We start from the raw sequence: 21,084 nt of genomic DNA, 5'->3' as shown, positions 1-21,084 counted from the left end.
TAGGTGTTAATCAATTTAAACAGAAAACCGGGAGCCTTAATCATAAGGTCAAGCATATGTGCCTATAGAGGCATAGCCCTTTTCTTTCAATCTTCCACCCTGTGTAGTAAGGGTCAGTGTAGAGTGAGGAAACTCATCACATCTGCAGCCCTCTGGTGTACCATTGAGTATCTGAATTGCAAATCCCACCCACTACAGTGCCCCAAACACATCATAGAAATAACCCCCGCCCATCTGCCCCAACAAGCACCCAAGCCATCAAAAAGACCAGCGATTAGGCCAAGCATCTTGTGAGCATGTTAGCATCTTGTGTCAACCGGTAACAAAATAACAAGACAACAGAATAAAATAAACCATTCGAGTATTCAGTGGGATTCATCCTGTGCTGCTCTGGCCTCTTGATCGGCACAGGCTGCTTGAGAACCTCCTTTGGCACTCACTTAGCCTAGGGTGGGTTGAATTGGGCTTCCAGACCTTTAGGGTTCACTCACTCCATTTTGAGATTGAAGCAGACCCCTGCCAATTTTCCTGTAGGATTTCAGGCATGCTGCTTGTGGGATTTATTTAGGAGCATGAGTCTCATGGGATGGTGCGAGAGCATAGGCTCTGCGTGAGAGTGTAAGATTACTAGTTCTTTGGTATTGTAGAAGTTCTTTAGAATAATGTGAGAATGCTAGGTTTGTGGCAGAAGGAAGTGTAGTAATTCTTAAGAATGGTGGCGTTGTACTAGGATTATTTGATTGAGCTAGCTCTACTTACTACAGCATCTTTTGGAAATACTGTAGTTGCCATCTTTGCCTAAAAGAGGGTTGCAGACAAGTGCCATGTGGCTGTGAAGAGTTGGGTGCAAGTGGTGGTGCCTGTAACAATATATGCATAGGTTTAGCTTTTGCACCATTTTGTCAAAGAGATTCGTTTCCTATATTTGGCCAAAATGTTACAGCAGGATAAACTAAAGAGAACATACCAGCTCTGAGGCAGTTAAACGAGAGACCAGTTCTTTATAATGACCTGTAGATTACCTACAGAATCGTTTACACACAGGGAATGGTGAGTTTTTTGTGAGGCCTCTAGAGAAAAATATGTCTGGGGTGCCTATAAAAAAGGAGAAAATGACTTGAGCTTACTACTTGTGCCTCGCCTCTTAGGGACTTTCAGTTTGGGTGGTGAGGGAACTGGGACACACAGCAGGAAATTAAGTTAATTGGCCACAAATTTTGCAGGGAAGACGACAGTGGGACTCTAATGTCCAGGTTTCACAGCCAGCAAATTAGCCAGAGGTCATTGCTATTTCTTGTCTGCCGTCCTATTATGTACACTATTTCTCATGTTTTCCCACTACATGGTGGATAGAGTTAGGAAATTGGACAAATGCCACTTTTCAACTCGCAACTTGATTACTAACTACCTTGGGCCTACTTTAAAGTATGGGTGCAAAGTGTGCCTTGGTGGACGCTGTACCTCTTTCATTTCTCCACTGGAATATCCAACTTGAAATGTTACAGAATTTTCCCATTGGTTCTTGAGAAGACCATTTGAAATACGTTGGCTCATCCTCATCTGAGTAGAAACATCTTAGTGATGCTACTTTGCATCCAAGAATGTTGAAAGTCCAGTGATCTTGCCTTTTCAAGATTTCAGTTTAGTGTTTGTAAAAGTTCAGTGTCAACTGAGTCAATAGCCAAGAAAGATAAGATCTCGGTCTTAAAATGTTAGGCATCTGTTTGAATTTTATGATTTGCTGTAACCTTTTGTCACTAGCATGAATGCTTCGATGTCTACTAGAGACCGTAGAGACCGGTGTGTTTGCTGTCTAGATGTTTAGGAACAAGGCTTCCAAGTTCAGAGGTGGCATGAGTGAAAGTTGTAAAGGTTTTACTTGTGTTTGTTGTGGGAGGTTGGGCAGCTGGGGTATGCACACAGACATATGTATCTCTTTCTATAGATTGTGGACTGCTAGTAGTAGATGGAACAAAAAAAGAAACGTCTCCAGCACGAAGGTCTTTCCTGGATACTCATCCATATTGCATACTTTTTAGCCTTGAGTCAACTTTAGCACTCGAACCAAAATCATGTTTTCCAAGTAATTCATTATAAAAAATACATACTCATTACACAGTGGCAGTCGTGGAGAGCGGTGCTTGGCTATTCATAGCAGGTTGGGCATAGGCCTGGCCAAAGGCCGTGCACAGCAGGTGTTAGTCGTCTGCCCTGGACTAGGTGCAGGTGGCGTGTTAGGTGCAGGACTTGGCCACATTACAGGCTCACAGCCATGCTCTGTGCAGGATGCCCGTCAATGGTGGGTTGGGTGCAGGGCCCAGCCACAGGCTGCCGTGACCAATCCCCACTCCACACAGCCACTGATGCGGCCAGTGACAGCCGCATATAAATCATTACCATTTTCCTCTGAATCAGCAGGAGGCCAGACTGTATTAATTTGTAGCAAATATGAAAACACTTGTCTTCCTGTAACGGCAGGCCATGGTCAGCTGAACTCATCGGATTCTATCGTGTTGGTAACATGATGGTCCTAACTCCAGGGACTGGAGTTAAGATGAATACTATCCTGGGCTTGCCACGGCAGGGCAGAATGCATAGGTGTTGATATGAACAGATTCTTGGGGAGATGTTCTACCTTCTCACTCCATTGACGGAGAGCCATATTTGCACTTAAGTAACTATGGCCACACTTGGAAACACAGCTAATTGATTCTCGTAGCCCAATACCAATCAGAACTACCTGTCTGGGGCAGAGCTGCATTTTAATAGTTAATGGTAAGAAAACCTGTCTATATTATTTTCTATATTTGCTGCTGTAATAGATCTGTAGTCTGTACTTTCAGTACTCTATCAATGAAGTTGGCAGTCCACAAAATTAAGAACATCCTAAATGTTACCTAAAAAATATTATATTGAGGATAGAGGAGTGTTACATTGATATACCTGATGGTAAATATTGAAGTTTCCATTTTTGAACAGTGTAAATCCCCAGTGTACGACACATTGCTCAGGTCTTCGCAGGTACCCTTAGACATCCCCAATGCGGGGGTTGTTTAAGGGTACATACGTAGAACACCGGAATGGTTGAACATGTGAAATGTGGCAGTTCTCCCGAAACCCTAAGTCCTCCCATGTTGCTTCCACTTCCCACTTGGAAACATATTTTCATGCGTGCTTCTTGCCTTTCAAGCGCATTGAATGAAAAGCCAACATTGTAGTCAGTCAACATATAAGGAATGAAAATGGACTCAAGTATACAATGCAGACCATATACAAAGACACACTACACCAGCAGATGGATATTTTTTGCAATTACCACCAAGCCCTATAAATTGAAAGCAAGTGCAGAAAGGAATCTATTTCACAGAGCCACTAAAAAGATTCTTCACCTTCTGAACAACAAATCCAGGAACTACACCGTTAAAAGAATGACCCATTTGAGAGATCAAGGCTTAATCTTTTTTTAAGTGTCTGTGAAGTGATCTGTTTTATCTGTGTACTGTAATAAATTCTAAATTCTACTAAAGGAAGTTTTAGTGTATTTTAAAATATTGTCTTCTCTAGAAGTATTAATCAAATGTTGGTTGCTCTCTACAGCACTGTTGCAGCACTCCTCTCACTGCGGTGTACTTAAACCGAGCAGAGAACATCCTTTACTGCTTTGTAGTTGATACTTCTGGAGATAGCTGTGCATGTTTTTCTTATATTGCACGCATTCCTCAATGCACTATGCTTTGTCATAGCTGGTAACATAATCTGCTTTTATTTACTTTGATTCAACATGATTTGGTATTGTATTGAACGCACAGCATGCTGTGTTCACCATGCACATTGGAGGGAGTGTTGGTTATCACATGGAAAGTATTGGAAAGCACCAAGGATAATGTAGATTAAATAGAATTATTTTTTTCGTTGAGAAAGAACACAATGAATTCTTAGGAAACCACAATCTCTTAATATAGCCTTACAGCCCGCCGTAGCAGGCTATACCGGCTATGAAAGGCCCGCTTCTTCGGCTCGGGCCTTTAACAAGGGAGCAGGACTTTAATAGCCAGTATAGCCCAGCTACGAAAGGCTCTAAGGTTATTAGAACATTCTGCCACTAGAGGGCAGAATGTTCTAACAAATAAAACAAAGGCCTCTCGGAGCCCAAGGGGGTTTAAATCCCCTCGGGTTCCAAGAGGCTTTTGTGAAAACAACATTGGGATGTTGCTTTGCGGGCCTTTACCGGCCCGTAGAAGCACGGCGCACTCCATTGTATTCAATGGAGTGCTCCACATTCCAATATTCTAATAAAATATATATCCATTTGGAGTGACATTAACTAAAGCTAGATGTAATTTTGACCTTGATGATTAGGCGTAAAGTACTGTGCATTAATAAAATGTTAATAAGCACTGTCATGATACAGGTTACTTTAACTCTACTGATTGCGCAATTTCAATAGTATTGCACAGGTTGTAGGTACATTGATTATAGAAAATATTAGCATATGTTGACAGTTCTTAGTATTGTTTTTACTAAATTACTTTAATAGATTTTCAATTTTTTTGTAAAGGTGGGCGTTAACCAGCATGGAACCTTGCTCCTGTGACACCTTTGTAGCTCTGCCTCCAGCAACAGTTGGTGGCAGGATTATATTTGGAAAAAATTCAGATCGTCCAGACGATGAAGTGCAAGAGATCATTTATTTCCCTGCAAAAAATTATGAACCCGGAGGAAAACTTGAGGTAAAACACAAACTAAAAAACAATAAATTTGGTTAAGCTGAATTTTTTTGTTATAGCCAAGAAGTGTCAGTCACTGCTTTGTCCTCACGTAGAGGTTTTGTTTGTCCAGACATATGTAATGCTTTGTTAGTTGGACCTTGGTTGTCTGATATACTAAAAGAATCTTTGATCCTTTTTGAAGTTCAAATGTTTCTATAGGTCGAAAAAAAATATTTTTGTTTCTCTTCAGGAGCTCTTTGGGTCTAGAGCAAGCATATACAAATCACAAAAAAGTGGTGTAGGGCCTGATATTATGATTTCTGTAAGATGAAGTTATTTCAATACTTGTTTGAAATAATCAAAGTTTCCAAGTTTGAGGATCTCTTCTGTAAGCAGCTCAATATCCCAGCATGTCTGTTAATTATTTGAAGGTGGAATGTTCACACTCAGTTTGTTTTAAAGATTTAGAATTCTTGTAAGAAGTTTGTTGCTGGGTTATGTTATGTTAACAGGGTATTTGTTGAGCGCACAGCTACTCGAACGAGTGTCCCGGCGCTAGGTGGGTGTGGCAGATCAGACTAACACGACGCAGAGGCTATTGCTGGAACAACCAAGTTTTTAAGGACTTCCTAAAAGAAAGAAGGTCATGCATCTCTCTTAGAGTTGGCGGCATATGGTTCCAAAGTTTGGCAACTTGCACCTGAAGAGAACAACCTCCAATTTGAGAGCAGAGGAACGCGGGAGTGTGTGCCAGAGACATCGACGAGGAGCGCAGAGTGCGCCGAGGATGGTAAAACTGGACTCTTTTCCTAAGATAAGGGGCTCTAATGTCGTCAAGGACCTTAAAGGCGAAGACAAGAGCCTTAAAGTGGATCCTCTTGCGGATCGGGAGCCAGTGGAGGGATTTCAAATGCGGGGACATCCGCGACCTCTGGCCGAGAGAAAGTATAGCTCTGGTGGCAGCGTTTTGGACCACTTGTAGGTGGTTGAGTGAGTATTCTGGTAGTCCTAGGTACAGGATATTAACCTAATCTAGTCTGGAGCCAATCAGGGCCTGGACCACTGTTTTCCTGTGGGGAGTTGGGAGGAAGGGTAAAAACAGTTTTAACACTTTCAGAAGGCCGAAACACTGTCTGGTTACCGCTTGGATCTGTGGTTTCATGTTTAGGGTTAAATATCACCTATTCAGATAGACATTAAAGTGCCTTACAATGGCAGTCACCGTTAGAAGAGAATTTACTTTATCAGTCAACCTTTTTTACCTAACATTTTTTACTACTGTTTTGTTGTCTGTTTCCCATTGTAAATTCCCTTTCTCCTTATCTATTTTCCCTTACAGGGGTACCCATAGTAACCCCTTTGTTTGGGTCTCTTCTGTTTTCTTTTTCACCCCATTTCCCCCCCATGTCTCATTTCTATTATTTTTGCTACTTGTCTTTAGTAATCTTTTTTCATAATAGGTCATAAAGTGTAAATTGTGATGTTAATCTAGTTTATGGTGGGTATATTATAGGGCTTCTAACTTGCTAGCTTTATTATCAAAAAAAATAAATAACAAAAATGTTAAAGAGCAGACAAAAAGGTAAATATAATATTCTAATTTTAGGTCCTCGATTGGGTAAGACAAAGGGAGTGGTTAAAGGACAAAAACTTTCAGTATCTAACTGCATATACAGAACAAGGATCTCCTTATATCTCAATCTTGCTTGTACTAGGCATATGGCAAAGGTAAAGAGAAAACAAGACTTTTTCAGATGACTGATACAGGCCAAAAAGGCTTTGGATTTGTTAAGTGTAGTAGAATTGTAACAGTTAACACATTTGTTACTTCTTTTGTTTGCCACTATCTGCAGCTCAAGTGCGGATTTCCCAAATAAGATATAAAGTGAAGCTTTACCACAGGATGTAACAAACCTCCATCAGCATGGCAGGATTAGACCTTAACCTCTTCAGTGCCCATGACGAGATAGTCTCGTCATGGAGCACGGTTGCGCTGTGCCCATGACAAGACTATCTCGTCATGAGCCCCACCCACTAGTGCAACGCCCGGCACAGGAGGGGGAAAGGACGTGGCACTGAAGGGGTTAAACACTAGTTATGTTTTGAGAAGTATATTGGCAAACTGGAACATATGACTAATATAATTCTATGTAATACATCAGTGATGTTCTGAACAATTCTACAAAATTTACATAACCCTTCTTCAAGAACTGGGGAAATCTTCCCTCTGCTGCTACAGCTATATGGATGACATTCAGATCATCTTGAAAATCGAACAATCTTACAGATGACATTTTCAAGACTCAGCAAATGCTTATTAGCTGTTAATCAATGAATGTTGGAGCATCATCCCAAACTTGGCTCTTCAAAAGCAGTATTATCCTTTTGACCTCAAGAAGTGAGTCCGCCACATCCAACTTCAACTGAAGTGAAAAACCTTGGCGCAACTATGGATTCCAACCTCTCTTCAATCCCAAATCTACAAAGTGGCTACAGCCTCACTGTATGTGATCAGTATCTACTACACAATAACCCCTGCCTCTGGCAATGAAGTAGGATACAAGTCTAGTGATATCAGTCTAGTCTGCTGACAGCACATCTGCCTGACTTAAAAATCAACCCCCCAAACTACAATGAAAACAGAACACTGCAGCTAGACATGTCCTCAACCCATACAGACAGACCCCTGCCCTCAAAGCACTACACTGGCTCTCAGTGGCCAGAAGGATATCTTTCAAAGCTCTCAGCATTGATCATCGAAAGATACAATCGTGGGAACCTGGTTTCTTACAATCAAAACGCACACCATGCAATTTAAATACAATTCAACCTCAGATCGAGAATTGCCCTACTGCTGTTTATTTATATATTCCCTATAACCTACAGAGGCAGTTTCTGCTTCTCAACGTAGACAAGCTCACTATAGAATACATTTCTAAGTAAAATTGCGTCCTTCCAGAACCATTAGCAATTCAGAAGAGCTATAAAATCCCTCAACCAGCTCTTAAGTAAGACTCTAGTACCTGCAAGGCTTTAACCCTAAATGGTTTGCAAATGCTTCTTGGAAGCCCATTTTAACTCTTCTTTGCTTTCTGCCATGTTCATAAAAAGCAATCGTATTCCACTTCTTCAGTGTTTGAGCGCACAACCTGGGTATCGCATATGACACTGTTTCTCAATTCTAGCAGATAACACTGCTACCAACAGTCTTCTCTAATCCACACATCTTGGAATCAGAAGCACTGACTCCTGATCACAAAATACTTTGGGACAAGAGAGAGGAAAGCTCTAAAAATGATGAAATACTGTAAAATGCAACAAAAGAAGTCTAAATCATGTACATAATCTAATCTATGCAAAAATCAAGCAGGTATTAATTAATAATGTTTCCTTTAGCTGGAGGAGGGCACTCTAGCAAATTCATATTTAATGAACTGAGGGGGTACATGCAGTTTGTGAGGGTTTGGGTGTATTATATGGAATGGTTGTGCAACCTTACAGTGTAATACGCTGAAACTTTCTTGGGTCCAGTCAGGCTCATTAGAAAAACCCTTAGCTCATCTCTGGGTAGCTGTGGCTTTGAGAAAGTAATTCTAAAACAAAGGAGCAAGTGTAAAACATTTAGAAGCAGCAAACAATGAAATAAGAAAGTCACACAATGCGAACGGAATCCGACACAATTTATAATAGATTATGTTTTTATGAATTTTTAGAGACCAAGATGAGCAATATCCGCCATAGGGTTTCGAGAGAGATAGATTTTTAAAGTAAACATAAATCTCAGTTCTTCTAGTCACCACTGCAACCATGCTTTGGTAACCGGAAAGGTTGGAAAGATTTAAAAAGTTGTGTTCACCTACTCTGGCCGACGAGGGTGATCAAATCCGGCAGGGAACAGTTCAGGGGTGACACTAAGGAGTATTTGGACAGTTACCTGGTCACCAAAGCATTTTCCAATCCATTCCTGAGCTTTACACCACAATTGCCACAGACTTTAACGGAGTGGTCCAGATGCTATGGATGCAGGAGATGGAGGATGCTTAAGTATGCTCTGGGAGCTGTGCAGTCGATGGGTGTCCTTGCAGTTACTCTGTCGTTCAAGGGTTAAGTGACACAACTTTGGTCACAAAGGTCTGGGTCCCTCTAAGTCCTCTTTGAGTGAATAGAAGGCCAGCTGCTGCTGGGCTACTGGTCTCCGTTCACAACAGGTCCATCAGTATCCTTTGGCGGCTAGTGTCCATCTTGGGCGACCAATTTGTACTCAGGCGGCACTCCCGGGTCTGGCAGACTAGAGTGCACCTTTTGCCCATCAAGGATAAATCTCTTGGGGCACTCGGCGGTGGTCAGTGGCGATTCTCCAGAAGTGGCTACTGATTTGCAGAGTTGGGCTACTTCAGCTTTGATGTTCCTGGTTCCAGGGGGGCATCTGACTCACCCTTGCAGTAGCTTCTTTGGTCTGGGGCTCAGGACTGTCTTTTCCTTGAACCAGGATGTACAGGCACAGTCCTGTCTTCGCTAGCCCAAGGTGCGGCAGGTGCAGTCCAGTAGATGGTGCAGCCTCTTTTGCCAGTTCAAGGGGTCAGCAGGGCAGTTCTTCTTCGGTCCATTCTCCAGTTCCAGCGAGATCAGAGGTTCGGAGTGCCATATTTATGCCCAGAAAGTGATACCTTGAAGTACCAATTTTAGTAGTCCCATTCAGAAGTTATCTGGGCTGAGTTTTCAGCCAGTAACTCTGTGTTAGCCAATGAGGATACTAACATTCCCACAGCAAAAAACCAACATTTTGGAAGTTTTACTGTTAGGACATATACAAAATATATTTCTTACTTAATAATATACAGCTCCCTGCCTTGGGGCACCATGGGCCTTCCTTACAGGAGACTTGCATATATTGTTAAGTAAAGTGGGGAGTTGGTTTAGATGGAAAAGTTAAACTAGCAGTTTTAAAACTGCTCTTCCTGGCTGCAATAGCAGGCTGCGAGCCATATTGTACTTGATCACACACAGGTTGGCACAAACAGTGCTGCAACCCTGAGGAGATACTCTGTTTTATATGCCTTGGGTACCTTTGATATCAGCTCATGCCATTTGGGGTTTGCCAATTCATCATTTACTTTGTTAGGGGTTAGATCACTGGCACTAAGGTCTGGTTAGCAGAACTCTTTGCACTCTCAGTCAAAAAAAGCCTGCAGCATCAGTCCAAAACTTTCGGGGTGATCATGCAAAACGAGGCATTTCCTTACACAGTTGCTCAGAGTGTGATATGTTCATCAGTTCTGTATTGGCTCAGAAATTCTATGATAATATTTGGCAGAACAAATGGCTTTAACAACTGTGTGTTAGGGTCTACAGTTTCAGTTCCATGTAGGATAATAATGGAAAATATTGAAAGGGTTTTTCCAAGATATCAGGCTGCCATATAAGAGCTATCCAGCTGAGAAGGTAATAAGGCATGGTCGGAGACTGGGAAGTGTATATATGGTAAGTGGAAATACTGAACCTAACTATTGGCTGAAATACATGAATATGAAATCAGTGAATTAAATGATATGTATGCATTATAAGTAAGGAATTGTATATTTAGGGAGTTTGTAGAGAGATAAAGAAGATATTGAGAAACGTTGGTGGGATGGGATGTGAAAATAAAGTGATAACATCGCAGCATATGTCACAAACTCGCGGGCTGAACATGACAGTGGCAGAAGTCACGATCTCATTAATAGTCAGGCTGGATAAAGACCCAACCCAATGCCAATCCTACCCCCTATTTCCCTTCTGAATATATACACCAAAATAATGGTTAAACTCCTTCTGACTTGTCTAGAAGCCTACCTTCCTAATCTGATAAATGCGAGCCAGCCAGGTTTTGTCCAGTCCAGATCCACTAGCGACTCTACCAAATGAGCTCTCCTTGTTATAGATCTGGCTTGGAAGTGCAACGGAGAGGCGATCATGCTTTCCCTCGCTGTTGAGAAAGCATTTGACTAGATCAAAAGGCCAATGCCGGAGGCTACCCTGAGATAGGGGACTTCGGTACCAGCTTCCGGAATGGATTGACGCACTCTACAGCTCTCCTTGGGCCAGAGCCATGGCCGGTCTGGGAACTGAAAGCAGCCCTGGCCAGTTTTTCCAGACCAGCCCCTGTCCGGCGCGTTGCGAGCGAGCGAGCCCGACCACTCTTAGAGGGGTTCGGGTGAGTTCTTCCCCCTAAGAAATTTTTTGAAAAAGACAGACCAGAATGGTGCATTTTACAGCATATTTTTCATTACATATTTAATTGTATCAACGTTCAAAGCACAGTAAATAGTAGATGATGACCTTAAAGAGCACCAGGTTACCCACCCAGTCATGTGTACCCATAGACCTTCTTACAGAGTGCACCAAAAATAGACACGAGTAGTGAATCAGAGAGAAGTAAAAGTGAGACCAGCCCCCATATGGTATGTAGCGAGCACGTGCAGTGAGCAACCACTACTAGGTTAAAACATGGTTATTGTAAATACTTCAACGATGAGTAAACCATGCATCTCAAAATAACAGATGGATGCTGGTCTGACTCATTTAGGAGGCAAATGCTCAATTACACTGAATCTAGAGAAGATGCTAGCAGCTACTAGGGCAGAGGAGAGAGCGGGGCACCAGGTGACTGCCATGAAAGCAGGATCAACATGTAGTGAGACATCACCTGCTGCGAGAAGCACTCAGGATGGCTCAAGACAGATGCATATATACAACCCCACACGGAACAGTCATGTTATCGGTATGGTTATCGGTTTCCCTATAAAGGAAGGAGCCCTGCATGGTCAAACATGCCAAAATTGCAGAAAGGAAAATCATTTCAAATCCATCTGTTGGTCGCAAGAAAAAAAGGGAGAAGTCGGACCACAATCCATGGAGAGAACAGAAGGCTGGCACGAGGTGACACTGCCTCAGGTCAGAAGACACCATCAGAAAGCACTAAGTCAAATCCAAGTGGATTAGCAGATCACCCAGATGTACTTCTAGTGAGTCAACACCTATATTCCTTCGAGCAAGAGTGAAGAGGATGGATACCTGCTGATGTCGTCTACAGCCAGGTTAACCCGACACCTGCATGGTGTCAGTCAAGGGTAGGGGACTAGACGGTTGACATTCTCGTGGAGAGTGGGGCCTCAAACTTAGTGGGGCAGCAAGAACTAACTTGTCTATTCCCTTAGCCAATAATTCACGCATCCAGGAGAAGGATCTACACATGAACAGGAGGTGATCCACTGAACTGCGCTAAAAGATTCAAGTCAGTCTTGCAATATCAAGGGTAAGAAACAAGTGCATATATCCACATCAAAGGACATCCGTCAGCATACAACAGCATGAGTCTAGACCCTGCGGCGCACCTGGGAATAGCCAGTAGCCACCATCCAGAGAAGAGGTCTGGCACATGAATTCAGAGGGCGCACAAAATAACTGCCCCATGGTTCAACTGTGAGTCAATGACCACCCCATACCTTTCCTCACCGATAGAGTATCCATCAACATGCCATTGGACCATTTACAATACAAGAACTGCATCCGCCACCAGCCCTCACACCTTCTGACTTGCGTGCATACACATGGGCTACATCTTAGCCACTCTACAGTTGTGAGTCTGTCACAGCGACGACAGAACAAGACTAAGTCTGTGTAAATGACCATCCATGTGTTGAATGGCAAAGCATTGGGCGCCTGCCTTTTCAGCTTTGCAACAGCTCTGGACATTGAATTAATATCCATCAACTACCAGTGTACTGCCTCGTCCCACCATTGACCACTTGTGGAACCTGCAGGGATTTTCAGGGTTTCGTTATTAGCCTCTTTTCCAGCAATAAGGCTAAATCAGTAAACCGTGTTACCACTTTGGAGTTCTTCAGCTGGGGATGTAGTGCTAAAATACAGAGTTCTGGTGTATTTCAACAATCAAAGCCAGTCCATTCCAACGATGCTGCAGAAACCCTTTCCCAATAGGTAGATAAGGAGGGACATGTCCATAACGTATGCCTGAGGTCGGCATCTAAAGCATGACAACAGGGGCATGCAGAGGAGGCCGTGGTGAACATCTGGTTAATTCTATGCGTTGTTAGCTATGCTCTATGTAATATTGAGCATTGGATAAATTACAATCTTGAATTGTTTGAGACATTACTTGGGATATTTCAATAAACAATTCCATTATTTATCCGATATCTTCCGAGTTAAGTCAGTCTCCCATTTGGTTTTTTAGGAAATGAGGGATGTCCTGAGATGTGCCTGAAGTCTGCAATAGAGCCAGCGTATTAGGTGCCTGCTGTGTCCCATAGTACGTAGTGCTTGAAGCAGCTCATGCGTTACGGGTTCCCTCCTATCCTGTGCCCAGTGCTGTCAAACATAACAGAGGATCCTGGCGTGTGTTTAAAAAAAAAAAAAATGTATCTGGCAACCCATGTGCATACACAAAAAAAAAACACAACAAAAAAAACATCGATATGCTACAGTGTGCCGAACACACAAACTGGGAACTCACTGCCAGTAACCCCTCTCGTTTCTAAGTGCCCAGTCTACATGTTATCAGGGTGCCTGAAGACATGGAGTGACTGCATAGTGGGACATTCGGTGCATAAGGCACCATGGAAGCAGTATATCATTGCTTTCTTCCAATAGGTCAGGGCTATGCTCAGTAAAAGTGAACTTGTTTGGAGTAAGGCTGCACCCAGACACTAATCTATGAAGTTGACCCCGGCAGATCTGTAATGCTGTGTAGCCTATTTCTAGAAGATTATACCCGCCCAACAACAAACAGGATAGCCATTCTAGTTATCTGGCTAAACAATAGGCTTTGAAGTCAGTGGCCCACATGCTACCCTACCCCTCCTGTCCTTCAGCAGTTGTAGTTTAGTTACGCTTACTCTAAGATGCAACTCACCCCAGCCAAGCTCCACCAGCATTATGCATAGTGTTTAACAATCGGAACACCCATGACCACAACTGCGTGCGAGTCGCGATGCCCACTGCCCACCATGAATGATCAATTCATTGCCGACGAGGAGTGGACGGAAAAACTTACCTGCTGCTGGCGGCAGACAGGGGGGGGCTCCTAGGCTGGCTAGAAATAATTAAGTTATGGGCGCACGGTCAGGCCTGCGCACGGTGCCTCTGCCTGAGTCGCAGGCAGTCATGCACACTTTTAATTGCGCGAGGCCCAATGCGTATGCGGTCACCCATCAGCCCCACCCTAAGGCAGACGCGGCGGAGGAGGAAACAATGCATCTCTGCGCGCTGTGCACAGGCACCCCCTGAATATTAAATCCACTGCCTGCCTGCATGGTGTGGACCGGGTCAATGCAGACAGTTGTGATTTTCTTTCCCTGCAGGCTGCGCACGCACCGCGGAGCAGCGGAGACACGGATGGAGAGGAGTAATAGTCTCAGTCTGTCAGAGACAGACAGTCCGACTACTGTGACTCTCTCGTCACGGACCGAAAATCGGACCCAGCCACACAACCGGCCCCCTGTCAGAAAATCAGCACCCACCCCATCCAGCCTACCGGGGGATTGCCCGGTGCCTGGAATTGCCAGTCTGGCTCAGGCTCTGGCCAGAGCAAGTGTCTATGGCATCAAATCAAAAGAATATCCGTCTTCAAAGGGGCACCAGACAAGGGTGCCCACTACCTCCTATGCTCTTCGCTCTGTATCTGGAGCCTCTCCTGCAGAGGATCCGAGCCCCAAGGGTGTCCCCTTCCACTAGGATACCTTCATAAGATCCTGCTCTCCCTGACTGAGCCGGCCCAGTCCTTTCAAAACCTTCTGCCAGTTTAGAAGCAATACAGGGCCAGCACATGCCACCCGAGACACGGGGGGGGGGGCTGGGGATCCCCTACATCATCTCCATTACCTAGCATCCCAGGTGAGATATTTGTTGGGGTGGCTGCAGGAAGAAATGGATATACCCTAGTGCTTTATAGATCAGAATATGATAGCCAGACAACTTGCAGAGAGACACTGGCTCCATAAGAACAGGAGGAGCCGCAATTTTTACAACTTCCCAATCATGAGGGTCACAATCGCGGCCTGGAACTACCTCTCCCGCTACTAGGGAATAACCTCCTATCCATCTCTCATGACCTCAGTACTTGGTAACAGGGACTTCCAATTCCAGCATGGATTGCGAACAGCTACTGCCAGCTTGGAGACCTATTCTATAAGGTCTCCATCTGCCCTTTTGAGAACATCAAACTAGCATACCGTATACCGGAGCGAGAGCGGTTCCACTATTTGCAGATTTGAAACTAGGTGCTTCTCCCTACTATACAGGCAGCAGCTTTCTGACATCTCATCATTTGATCTCCCAGATATGATCCACCCTGCTCTATAATGCCACTGAAATGAACCCTCCATAAAGGACGGCTTGGGAAGAGGACCTGGGGTGGCACTAGATGACAAACAATGGGGAGCCATTCCCACAGACACACATCAAATATTGCCAAACATGCACAGGGCAGGGAGGCATTCTGTAAGATGCCATTTAGATGACACTATGCGCCAGCACAGATTCATATAATGGACAGCAACAGATCCGAGAACAGCTGTAGAGGATGCGGAGGGAGGGGGACCATCTATCACATCCTGTGGTCCTGCCCATACCTGGGTCGATTCTTGGATGAAGCCTTGGCCACTATGGCAGATATAGAAGGGACGGCGTTGGCTAAGGTTCTACATCGGTCCTCCTGGGTCTACTTAAGGAGTGTACGTACCCCCTTCACTGCCTTATGGGGAAGAGAATTTCCCATGTCCTATTAGCAGCTAAACAAACAATACTGAGCATATGGGGAAAGACCTCACCCCAAATACCACAATGTGGCTGCAGAAAATTTGGCAACTCTAGGCATATAAAAAGGTAGCACATGACCTTGTGGATGCATCGGATAAATTTGCCAAAACCTGACTGGCCCTAGCCATCTATGGTCCTTGAGTCTGCTCTCCCGTGGTAGAACAGGTGCCAAAGAAGAGATATAACTGCAGCTCTGCTGCTGATCCATTTTTTGCATTCTGTAAACTATGGTGGTGTCGAAGGGAGGGCAGGTATTGTATGGGGGGGTTGATATAGCACTGTTGTTGTGGTGCTGTTTTCACCTTGTTAATCTCTGTGGACAAATAAATGATTGAAACTAAAGTGAAAAAATCACGTGACAATATAAAAATATCAGTAAGTGTTGATTGTAGAAATATGGTCCAAATTTTGACTACATGCTTATTGAAGGCCATAACAATAAAGATATTTATAAAAGTAAAGAAAAGTAGTACAGGTGTTCCTTCTGCGATGGAATCAAGCATTTGCAATGTAATGCGTCTCGCATTCGTTAAATGCAGAGCTATTACTTTGCAAATGTAAAAGAAATGTGGCCTCTGCCTACCTTTTTTGTTTTTTCAATTTATTGACTTTTGTAACAATGGCGGCACGCCGTGATTTCGCTTTAGATGTTTAAAAACATTCCACTATTGTTACGAAAGTCAAATAGAAGAAAAATAGCTATGCGTCTGCCGTATTCTTTTTCTATTTACTGTTGTAGCAATCTCGGCACGCCGCTCTTCACCTTAATATGTTTAAAAGTAAAGCAAGTGTGCCGCCATTGCTATAAAAGTAAATTAATGGGAAAAAATAAAAAGTTACCTTGCATGTCTGGGAAGTGCGGTTCGGGCAGTGCGTATCTGTTGTTCCTGCAACGACAACCACGCTGAGGAAGCCATTAATAAAAGAGTGCTCACAAAGCGTAAACTATACATACCGAGTAACAACACATGTAGAAGAAGCCATCTTTATGGGAGGTTACAAAAATAGAAAAGGAGGGACTAAGGAGGGACTAGTAAGCAAGGTAACCAAACACAATAAAGCGTTTACAAAGCACATTCACAAGCCAATTGAAAACATGGGCGGAGCATCAATCCCATATCCTGAAGAAAGCATGTTGTGAAGAGACAGTGCAAGCGTTGCCTAGGAGAGACCTAAAAATGATTTGCCACAATACATGTGCAACTGGGTCATATTACTAGATTTTGCACAGCACCTTGTTACAATAGCCATTTGTTTTTCCAGTTCAGACTCCTGGGACCATCCCCTTATAGTATTGGAGAGTTATTTAGGTTTGAGGCAATGGGAGTTTGACATTTTATATTTACAGTAACTGATTTTGCTGAACCTAAACTCTGAACACAAAGTAGTCATGGCCATCAAAGTGTTTCAGAAGAGAGACCGTTTTGAATGATTAACATCTTTGTTAGTGATAACTCCTTCGTCAACCTGGTGATATCACAGTGCTTTCTTTCTTTATCTATGGGTACGTAAAAACAGTGCCTTATAACACGTTCTAATAAAGCGAACATTATATAATAAGAAAGGGTTGTTGACCCATTCAAATACTTCTAAGGCTAGGCCATTGTCATTGTTTATAGAACGTAAAAAGTAACCCCAGTTGTCCACAAATATGCAATACTTTAAATTGAAAAACTACTCCTGTATCATCCTTTAGTGTGTGCATGTTCATGCATCGTCATTTGTACAGATTAATCCTAAACACTTCGTTTTAGAATGCAAGAGGTGTGTTGATTGAAACTAATAAATCAAACCAATGCATTTAGTCTTAAAGTGGTGTCCAGAGTATTAGACTTGCATCTAGTGCCAACAATGTGAGCCAACCTTTTAGTGCAGAATATTTTAGCTATATAATAGACTGCTAAAATGATTTTTTTAAAACCACTCAACACTGTTTAAATGTTTAAAAAAAAATAAACACTCAAATACATGCATAAAATGTTGGGTTTCTCAAAGTGGTTACATTTGGAGCAGTCAACAGTCATGAAGGGAACAGATAAGTACTGTTTTTTATCCCTCTGTAAGCTGACCTCAATTGCATCAAATGGGGCCATAAAGGGGAGGCAAGCAATTCCATTTCAAAAAGGTTTTCCCTTGCCGTGGATTTTTCTTAATGTTCGGCCCCTCTTTTCCCAACAATGAGATCAATGCATTTCGACCCCGTACGTGGTTCCTAGGGTTTTATTAGAATGAGGACGGACATGATGAATGTTGGCACTCTGGAGGGATAAATTGAATCAAAAATATATGATGTTTGTGCAACAACTAGCACAGAATAGATTACCAACTCAGTGGTCATCCATAGTGGTGTACCTGCAAATTAATAATGCGTTTTAAAAGAGATTTTATCTGAGACACTTAGGGGATCATTACAATGTCTGGCAAAATTACTTCCGCCCGACACCGACTCGGTCATGGGACCGACCAACACCCTGTGCGCGGTCCCGAACGCCCCACTGGGATGCGACCGAACACTGTTCGATCGCATTCCTATATTTCAGTTTGGGAGCATGCATTACGGCCATAAACCAGCCGTAATGCTTGCTCCCATAGTGAAATGTGATGTTCATCCCTGCACCCCATTGCAGGCACCTAAATGTGCCTTCCACAGGGTGCTGGGATCAACAGGGGTCGGCCTCCAGCCGGAGGCTGTGCATCAAAGGGTGCCCTGCTGGGGACCCCAACACGCTTTCCAACATGGTTTCCATGTCGAACAGACCGGCATGGAAACCATTTTCGAAAACGTGATTGTGATTACAGGCCAGTTGTGAATGGCTGATGGGCTCTCGGTAATGACCCTCTCGTTTCCTTTCCGACCGCCTCCATCATAATGAGTTGGTTGAAAAGGAAACTGACCGGCCCATTACAATGCGGCCCTTTAGTGCCGTATCGTCATTGTGCCCTTGTAGTCAAAAAATATATTTTTTTCAGTGTTTTTTAAAATACGATTTAAAACATAATGGTGTAGTGTATGGAGCCTATTTTTAAGGATTACCTGGGTTACTGAAAATGTAGGCTACATGAAAAAATTTAAAAAAGCAACTGATTCAGCTTGATGAAGTCTTTTTTGATAGCTGTGCCATGCTTGTTTTCTGAGTGAAAAAATGGCATGCTCCATTTTGGGTGGTCCAGCAGTTCCTTTGACCTCAAGTTTTAGGACTTTTCCTCAGTTAGCTTTGCTCTTGTTGGGAGGGCAAATCCCTTCACCATTTAATGGAGTGTTATGCTGTAGGTGTCTTCTGAACAGGCAGCTGTTACTTTGTCTCACTTCTTGTGGAAAATTGCCTTAAGCTCTTTTTCATCCATTCAGTGGCAGAGCAAATCTCTTCAATGCTGTCTTCAGGCGGAAATGTGCTTCAAAATATACCTTCTGCCGAGTCCTTCTGGCACGTCTTATATTCTTTGATTGTGTCTCAAAATATTTTGTTTGTATGTCGTATTCATGCATACTTCTGATGGCAAGAATGGTGTGGAATGTTTGGCAATCTAGTTGTGCATGCAAACTATGCGTCCTCATGGCACTCTTCTTCCAGTTCCATTGCAGTTTTTGAAACTGCAATGGAAATTTAAGAAATTCACTCCTAGAACAGTGGAATGACCCTCTCTAAAGTGAATTTCGACGGACCCTTTGAAAAGTGACGAGCGGTCATTGATATTCTATGTTTACCCACTCTTGATTACTTTTGATAGTTTCGATCAGTATTAGGAGAAATAAATGGAACGTACCAAAGTTCTGGGCTTGTCATGAATATGTATCATCTGATGTGAAGTTCAGAGGCCTCTGTGAGTCTGTTGGTAATGGTTGTAAAATATAATGTGAATTCTGCTTCTTTTGTTCAGTAAGCATTTGTCCACATTCTAAACTCATTAGTTTGTCATTATGGCTGCAAAAACAGCCCATTTAAGATCCTGCTCACTGTGGTTATCTGACAGAAAAAGTTAACCGAAGGTGCATTGATGATTTCACAGCGGATTCTAAATGTATGGTGTTGAGGATTTGTTTTTTTCCAGTCACCTGATGCTTTATACCAATGCAACGTTAATCATAAGAACAGATATTGCCACAAACAACATTCTTGAGATTACACTTGGAAAAAGGACTGATATTTACTTTTCTGACCCTGTGAGAATTTGATTATAGTAGGCTCAAGTTCCACACTCAATGTTTCCATAAGGTCCTTTTGTGTCCCATTTGACATCAATGTCCCTATTTTTATCACTTTCAACTTGAAGGTGTGCTCTAGCCAACTAGTTTCCAATGCTTTTGTTTTTTTAATGGTTCATCCTTCGGGCATTCCACAGTTTTCAATATTTGCAATTTTTGGGTATGAACTTTTTGAATTTGTTTGTATGCGACCTGTGTGTTAAAACACAAAGTTTGATATTTTTGAGTGACTTTCCTTCACTGTTTTTCTTGGGACAAACCATGCCCTCTTCCCTACTGTTTTTCGGGAGTTTCTATGGAAACCCTCTCTATTTGATTTTTAATATAAGGATGACCAAGTACAAGAAGTAATCTTCCTTCCCATGCAATTCAGACTGATTCAAAGAAATTGTCCATCTGGGAGATCGGCTTTTAAATTCCTCATGTGATAGCTTTTGTAATGGAATTAGCCGTTTGAGTCTTCAGATTTGTAATGCTAGAAGTATCTAAATATCTAAGAAAATAATTCAGTGTGTACCTGAGTGCATTGTGAATGTACTGTGTGGCGAGCGATTGTTGAGCCAGTCCTTGAAAATCCTGAAGGGTTTCTATGTTGCCTGGCCGTGTGCAGAGGATTTTGTCAACATTTGCTTCTCCACATATTAACAACATCCTGTGCATATGGACAAGCAAGATAGAAACCCTGTAGGACTTTACATAGTTATTTGCCATTTATGGATTATTATTGAAAATCCAACGTTCTTCACATTGAGCCATTTATAAAAGGGCTTATGCTGGGGTTAATGAACAGCTCATTGCCACACCTTTGTCTGTAGGAAAAAATACCCATTAAATGTAAAGAAGTGCTGCCTCAAATACATTTAGGATGCAGCTTGTGGAGACACGAAGTGGTCTAATGCGCTGATCTAAATAAAGTTCTAAAACCTCCAGGGCTTTCTCTTGAGGAACATTGGTGTAGAGTGACCCTTTATCTACTGTCAATAGGATTTGTTAATTTGTAAAACTCTGGCCTTCTATGTCCTTTGTGATGTCCACTGTGTCATATAGGTATGATCGGATTATGGGAATCAAGGGTTTGAAGAATATGTTTGGAGATTGTATCCAGTATTGATGCACACCCAGATGGATATGGCTGTCCTGATGGGCGTTCCAAATTTGTGTGTGCATTTGGTAATAAGTTCATTGTCGATTTCTGTTGCGTTGCCTTCAAATTATGCATATGGTATGTACTATTTGTTTCCAGTGTTCTATTTCAGATGTACCATTTATTTTAAACATAGTTGTTTGGGACAGTGTCATTGACCGGTGGTATGAGGTTGGATTTAATCCGAAATGCAGAGTTTTCCTTTTACT

General features: G+C 42.7%; 1 protein-coding gene across 3 annotated transcripts in view; it reads left to right on the top strand.

Annotated features, from left to right (window-relative positions):
- The window catches only part of SCRN3 (secernin 3), a 146,554-nt gene that overhangs the window by 20,995 nt on the left and 104,475 nt on the right, over positions 1–21,084 (top strand). For all 3 annotated transcript variants that reach the window (XM_085645262.1, XM_085645263.1, XM_085645264.1), the window contains exon 2: positions 4,559–4,730. In XM_085645262.1, the coding sequence (XP_085501388.1) occupies positions 4,575–4,730 (156 nt within the window). In that variant the 5' untranslated portion in view covers positions 4,559–4,574. The remainder of the gene's footprint in view (positions 1–4,558; positions 4,731–21,084) is intronic.

This window comes from Triturus cristatus, chromosome 3_1, assembly GCF_964204655.1.
Source record: "Triturus cristatus chromosome 3_1, aTriCri1.1, whole genome shotgun sequence".
NCBI classification, from domain to species: domain Eukaryota; kingdom Metazoa; phylum Chordata; class Amphibia; order Caudata; family Salamandridae; genus Triturus; species Triturus cristatus.
The sequence above is the reverse complement of the archived record's forward strand: the minus strand, read 5'-3'. Positions and strand labels throughout refer to the sequence as shown.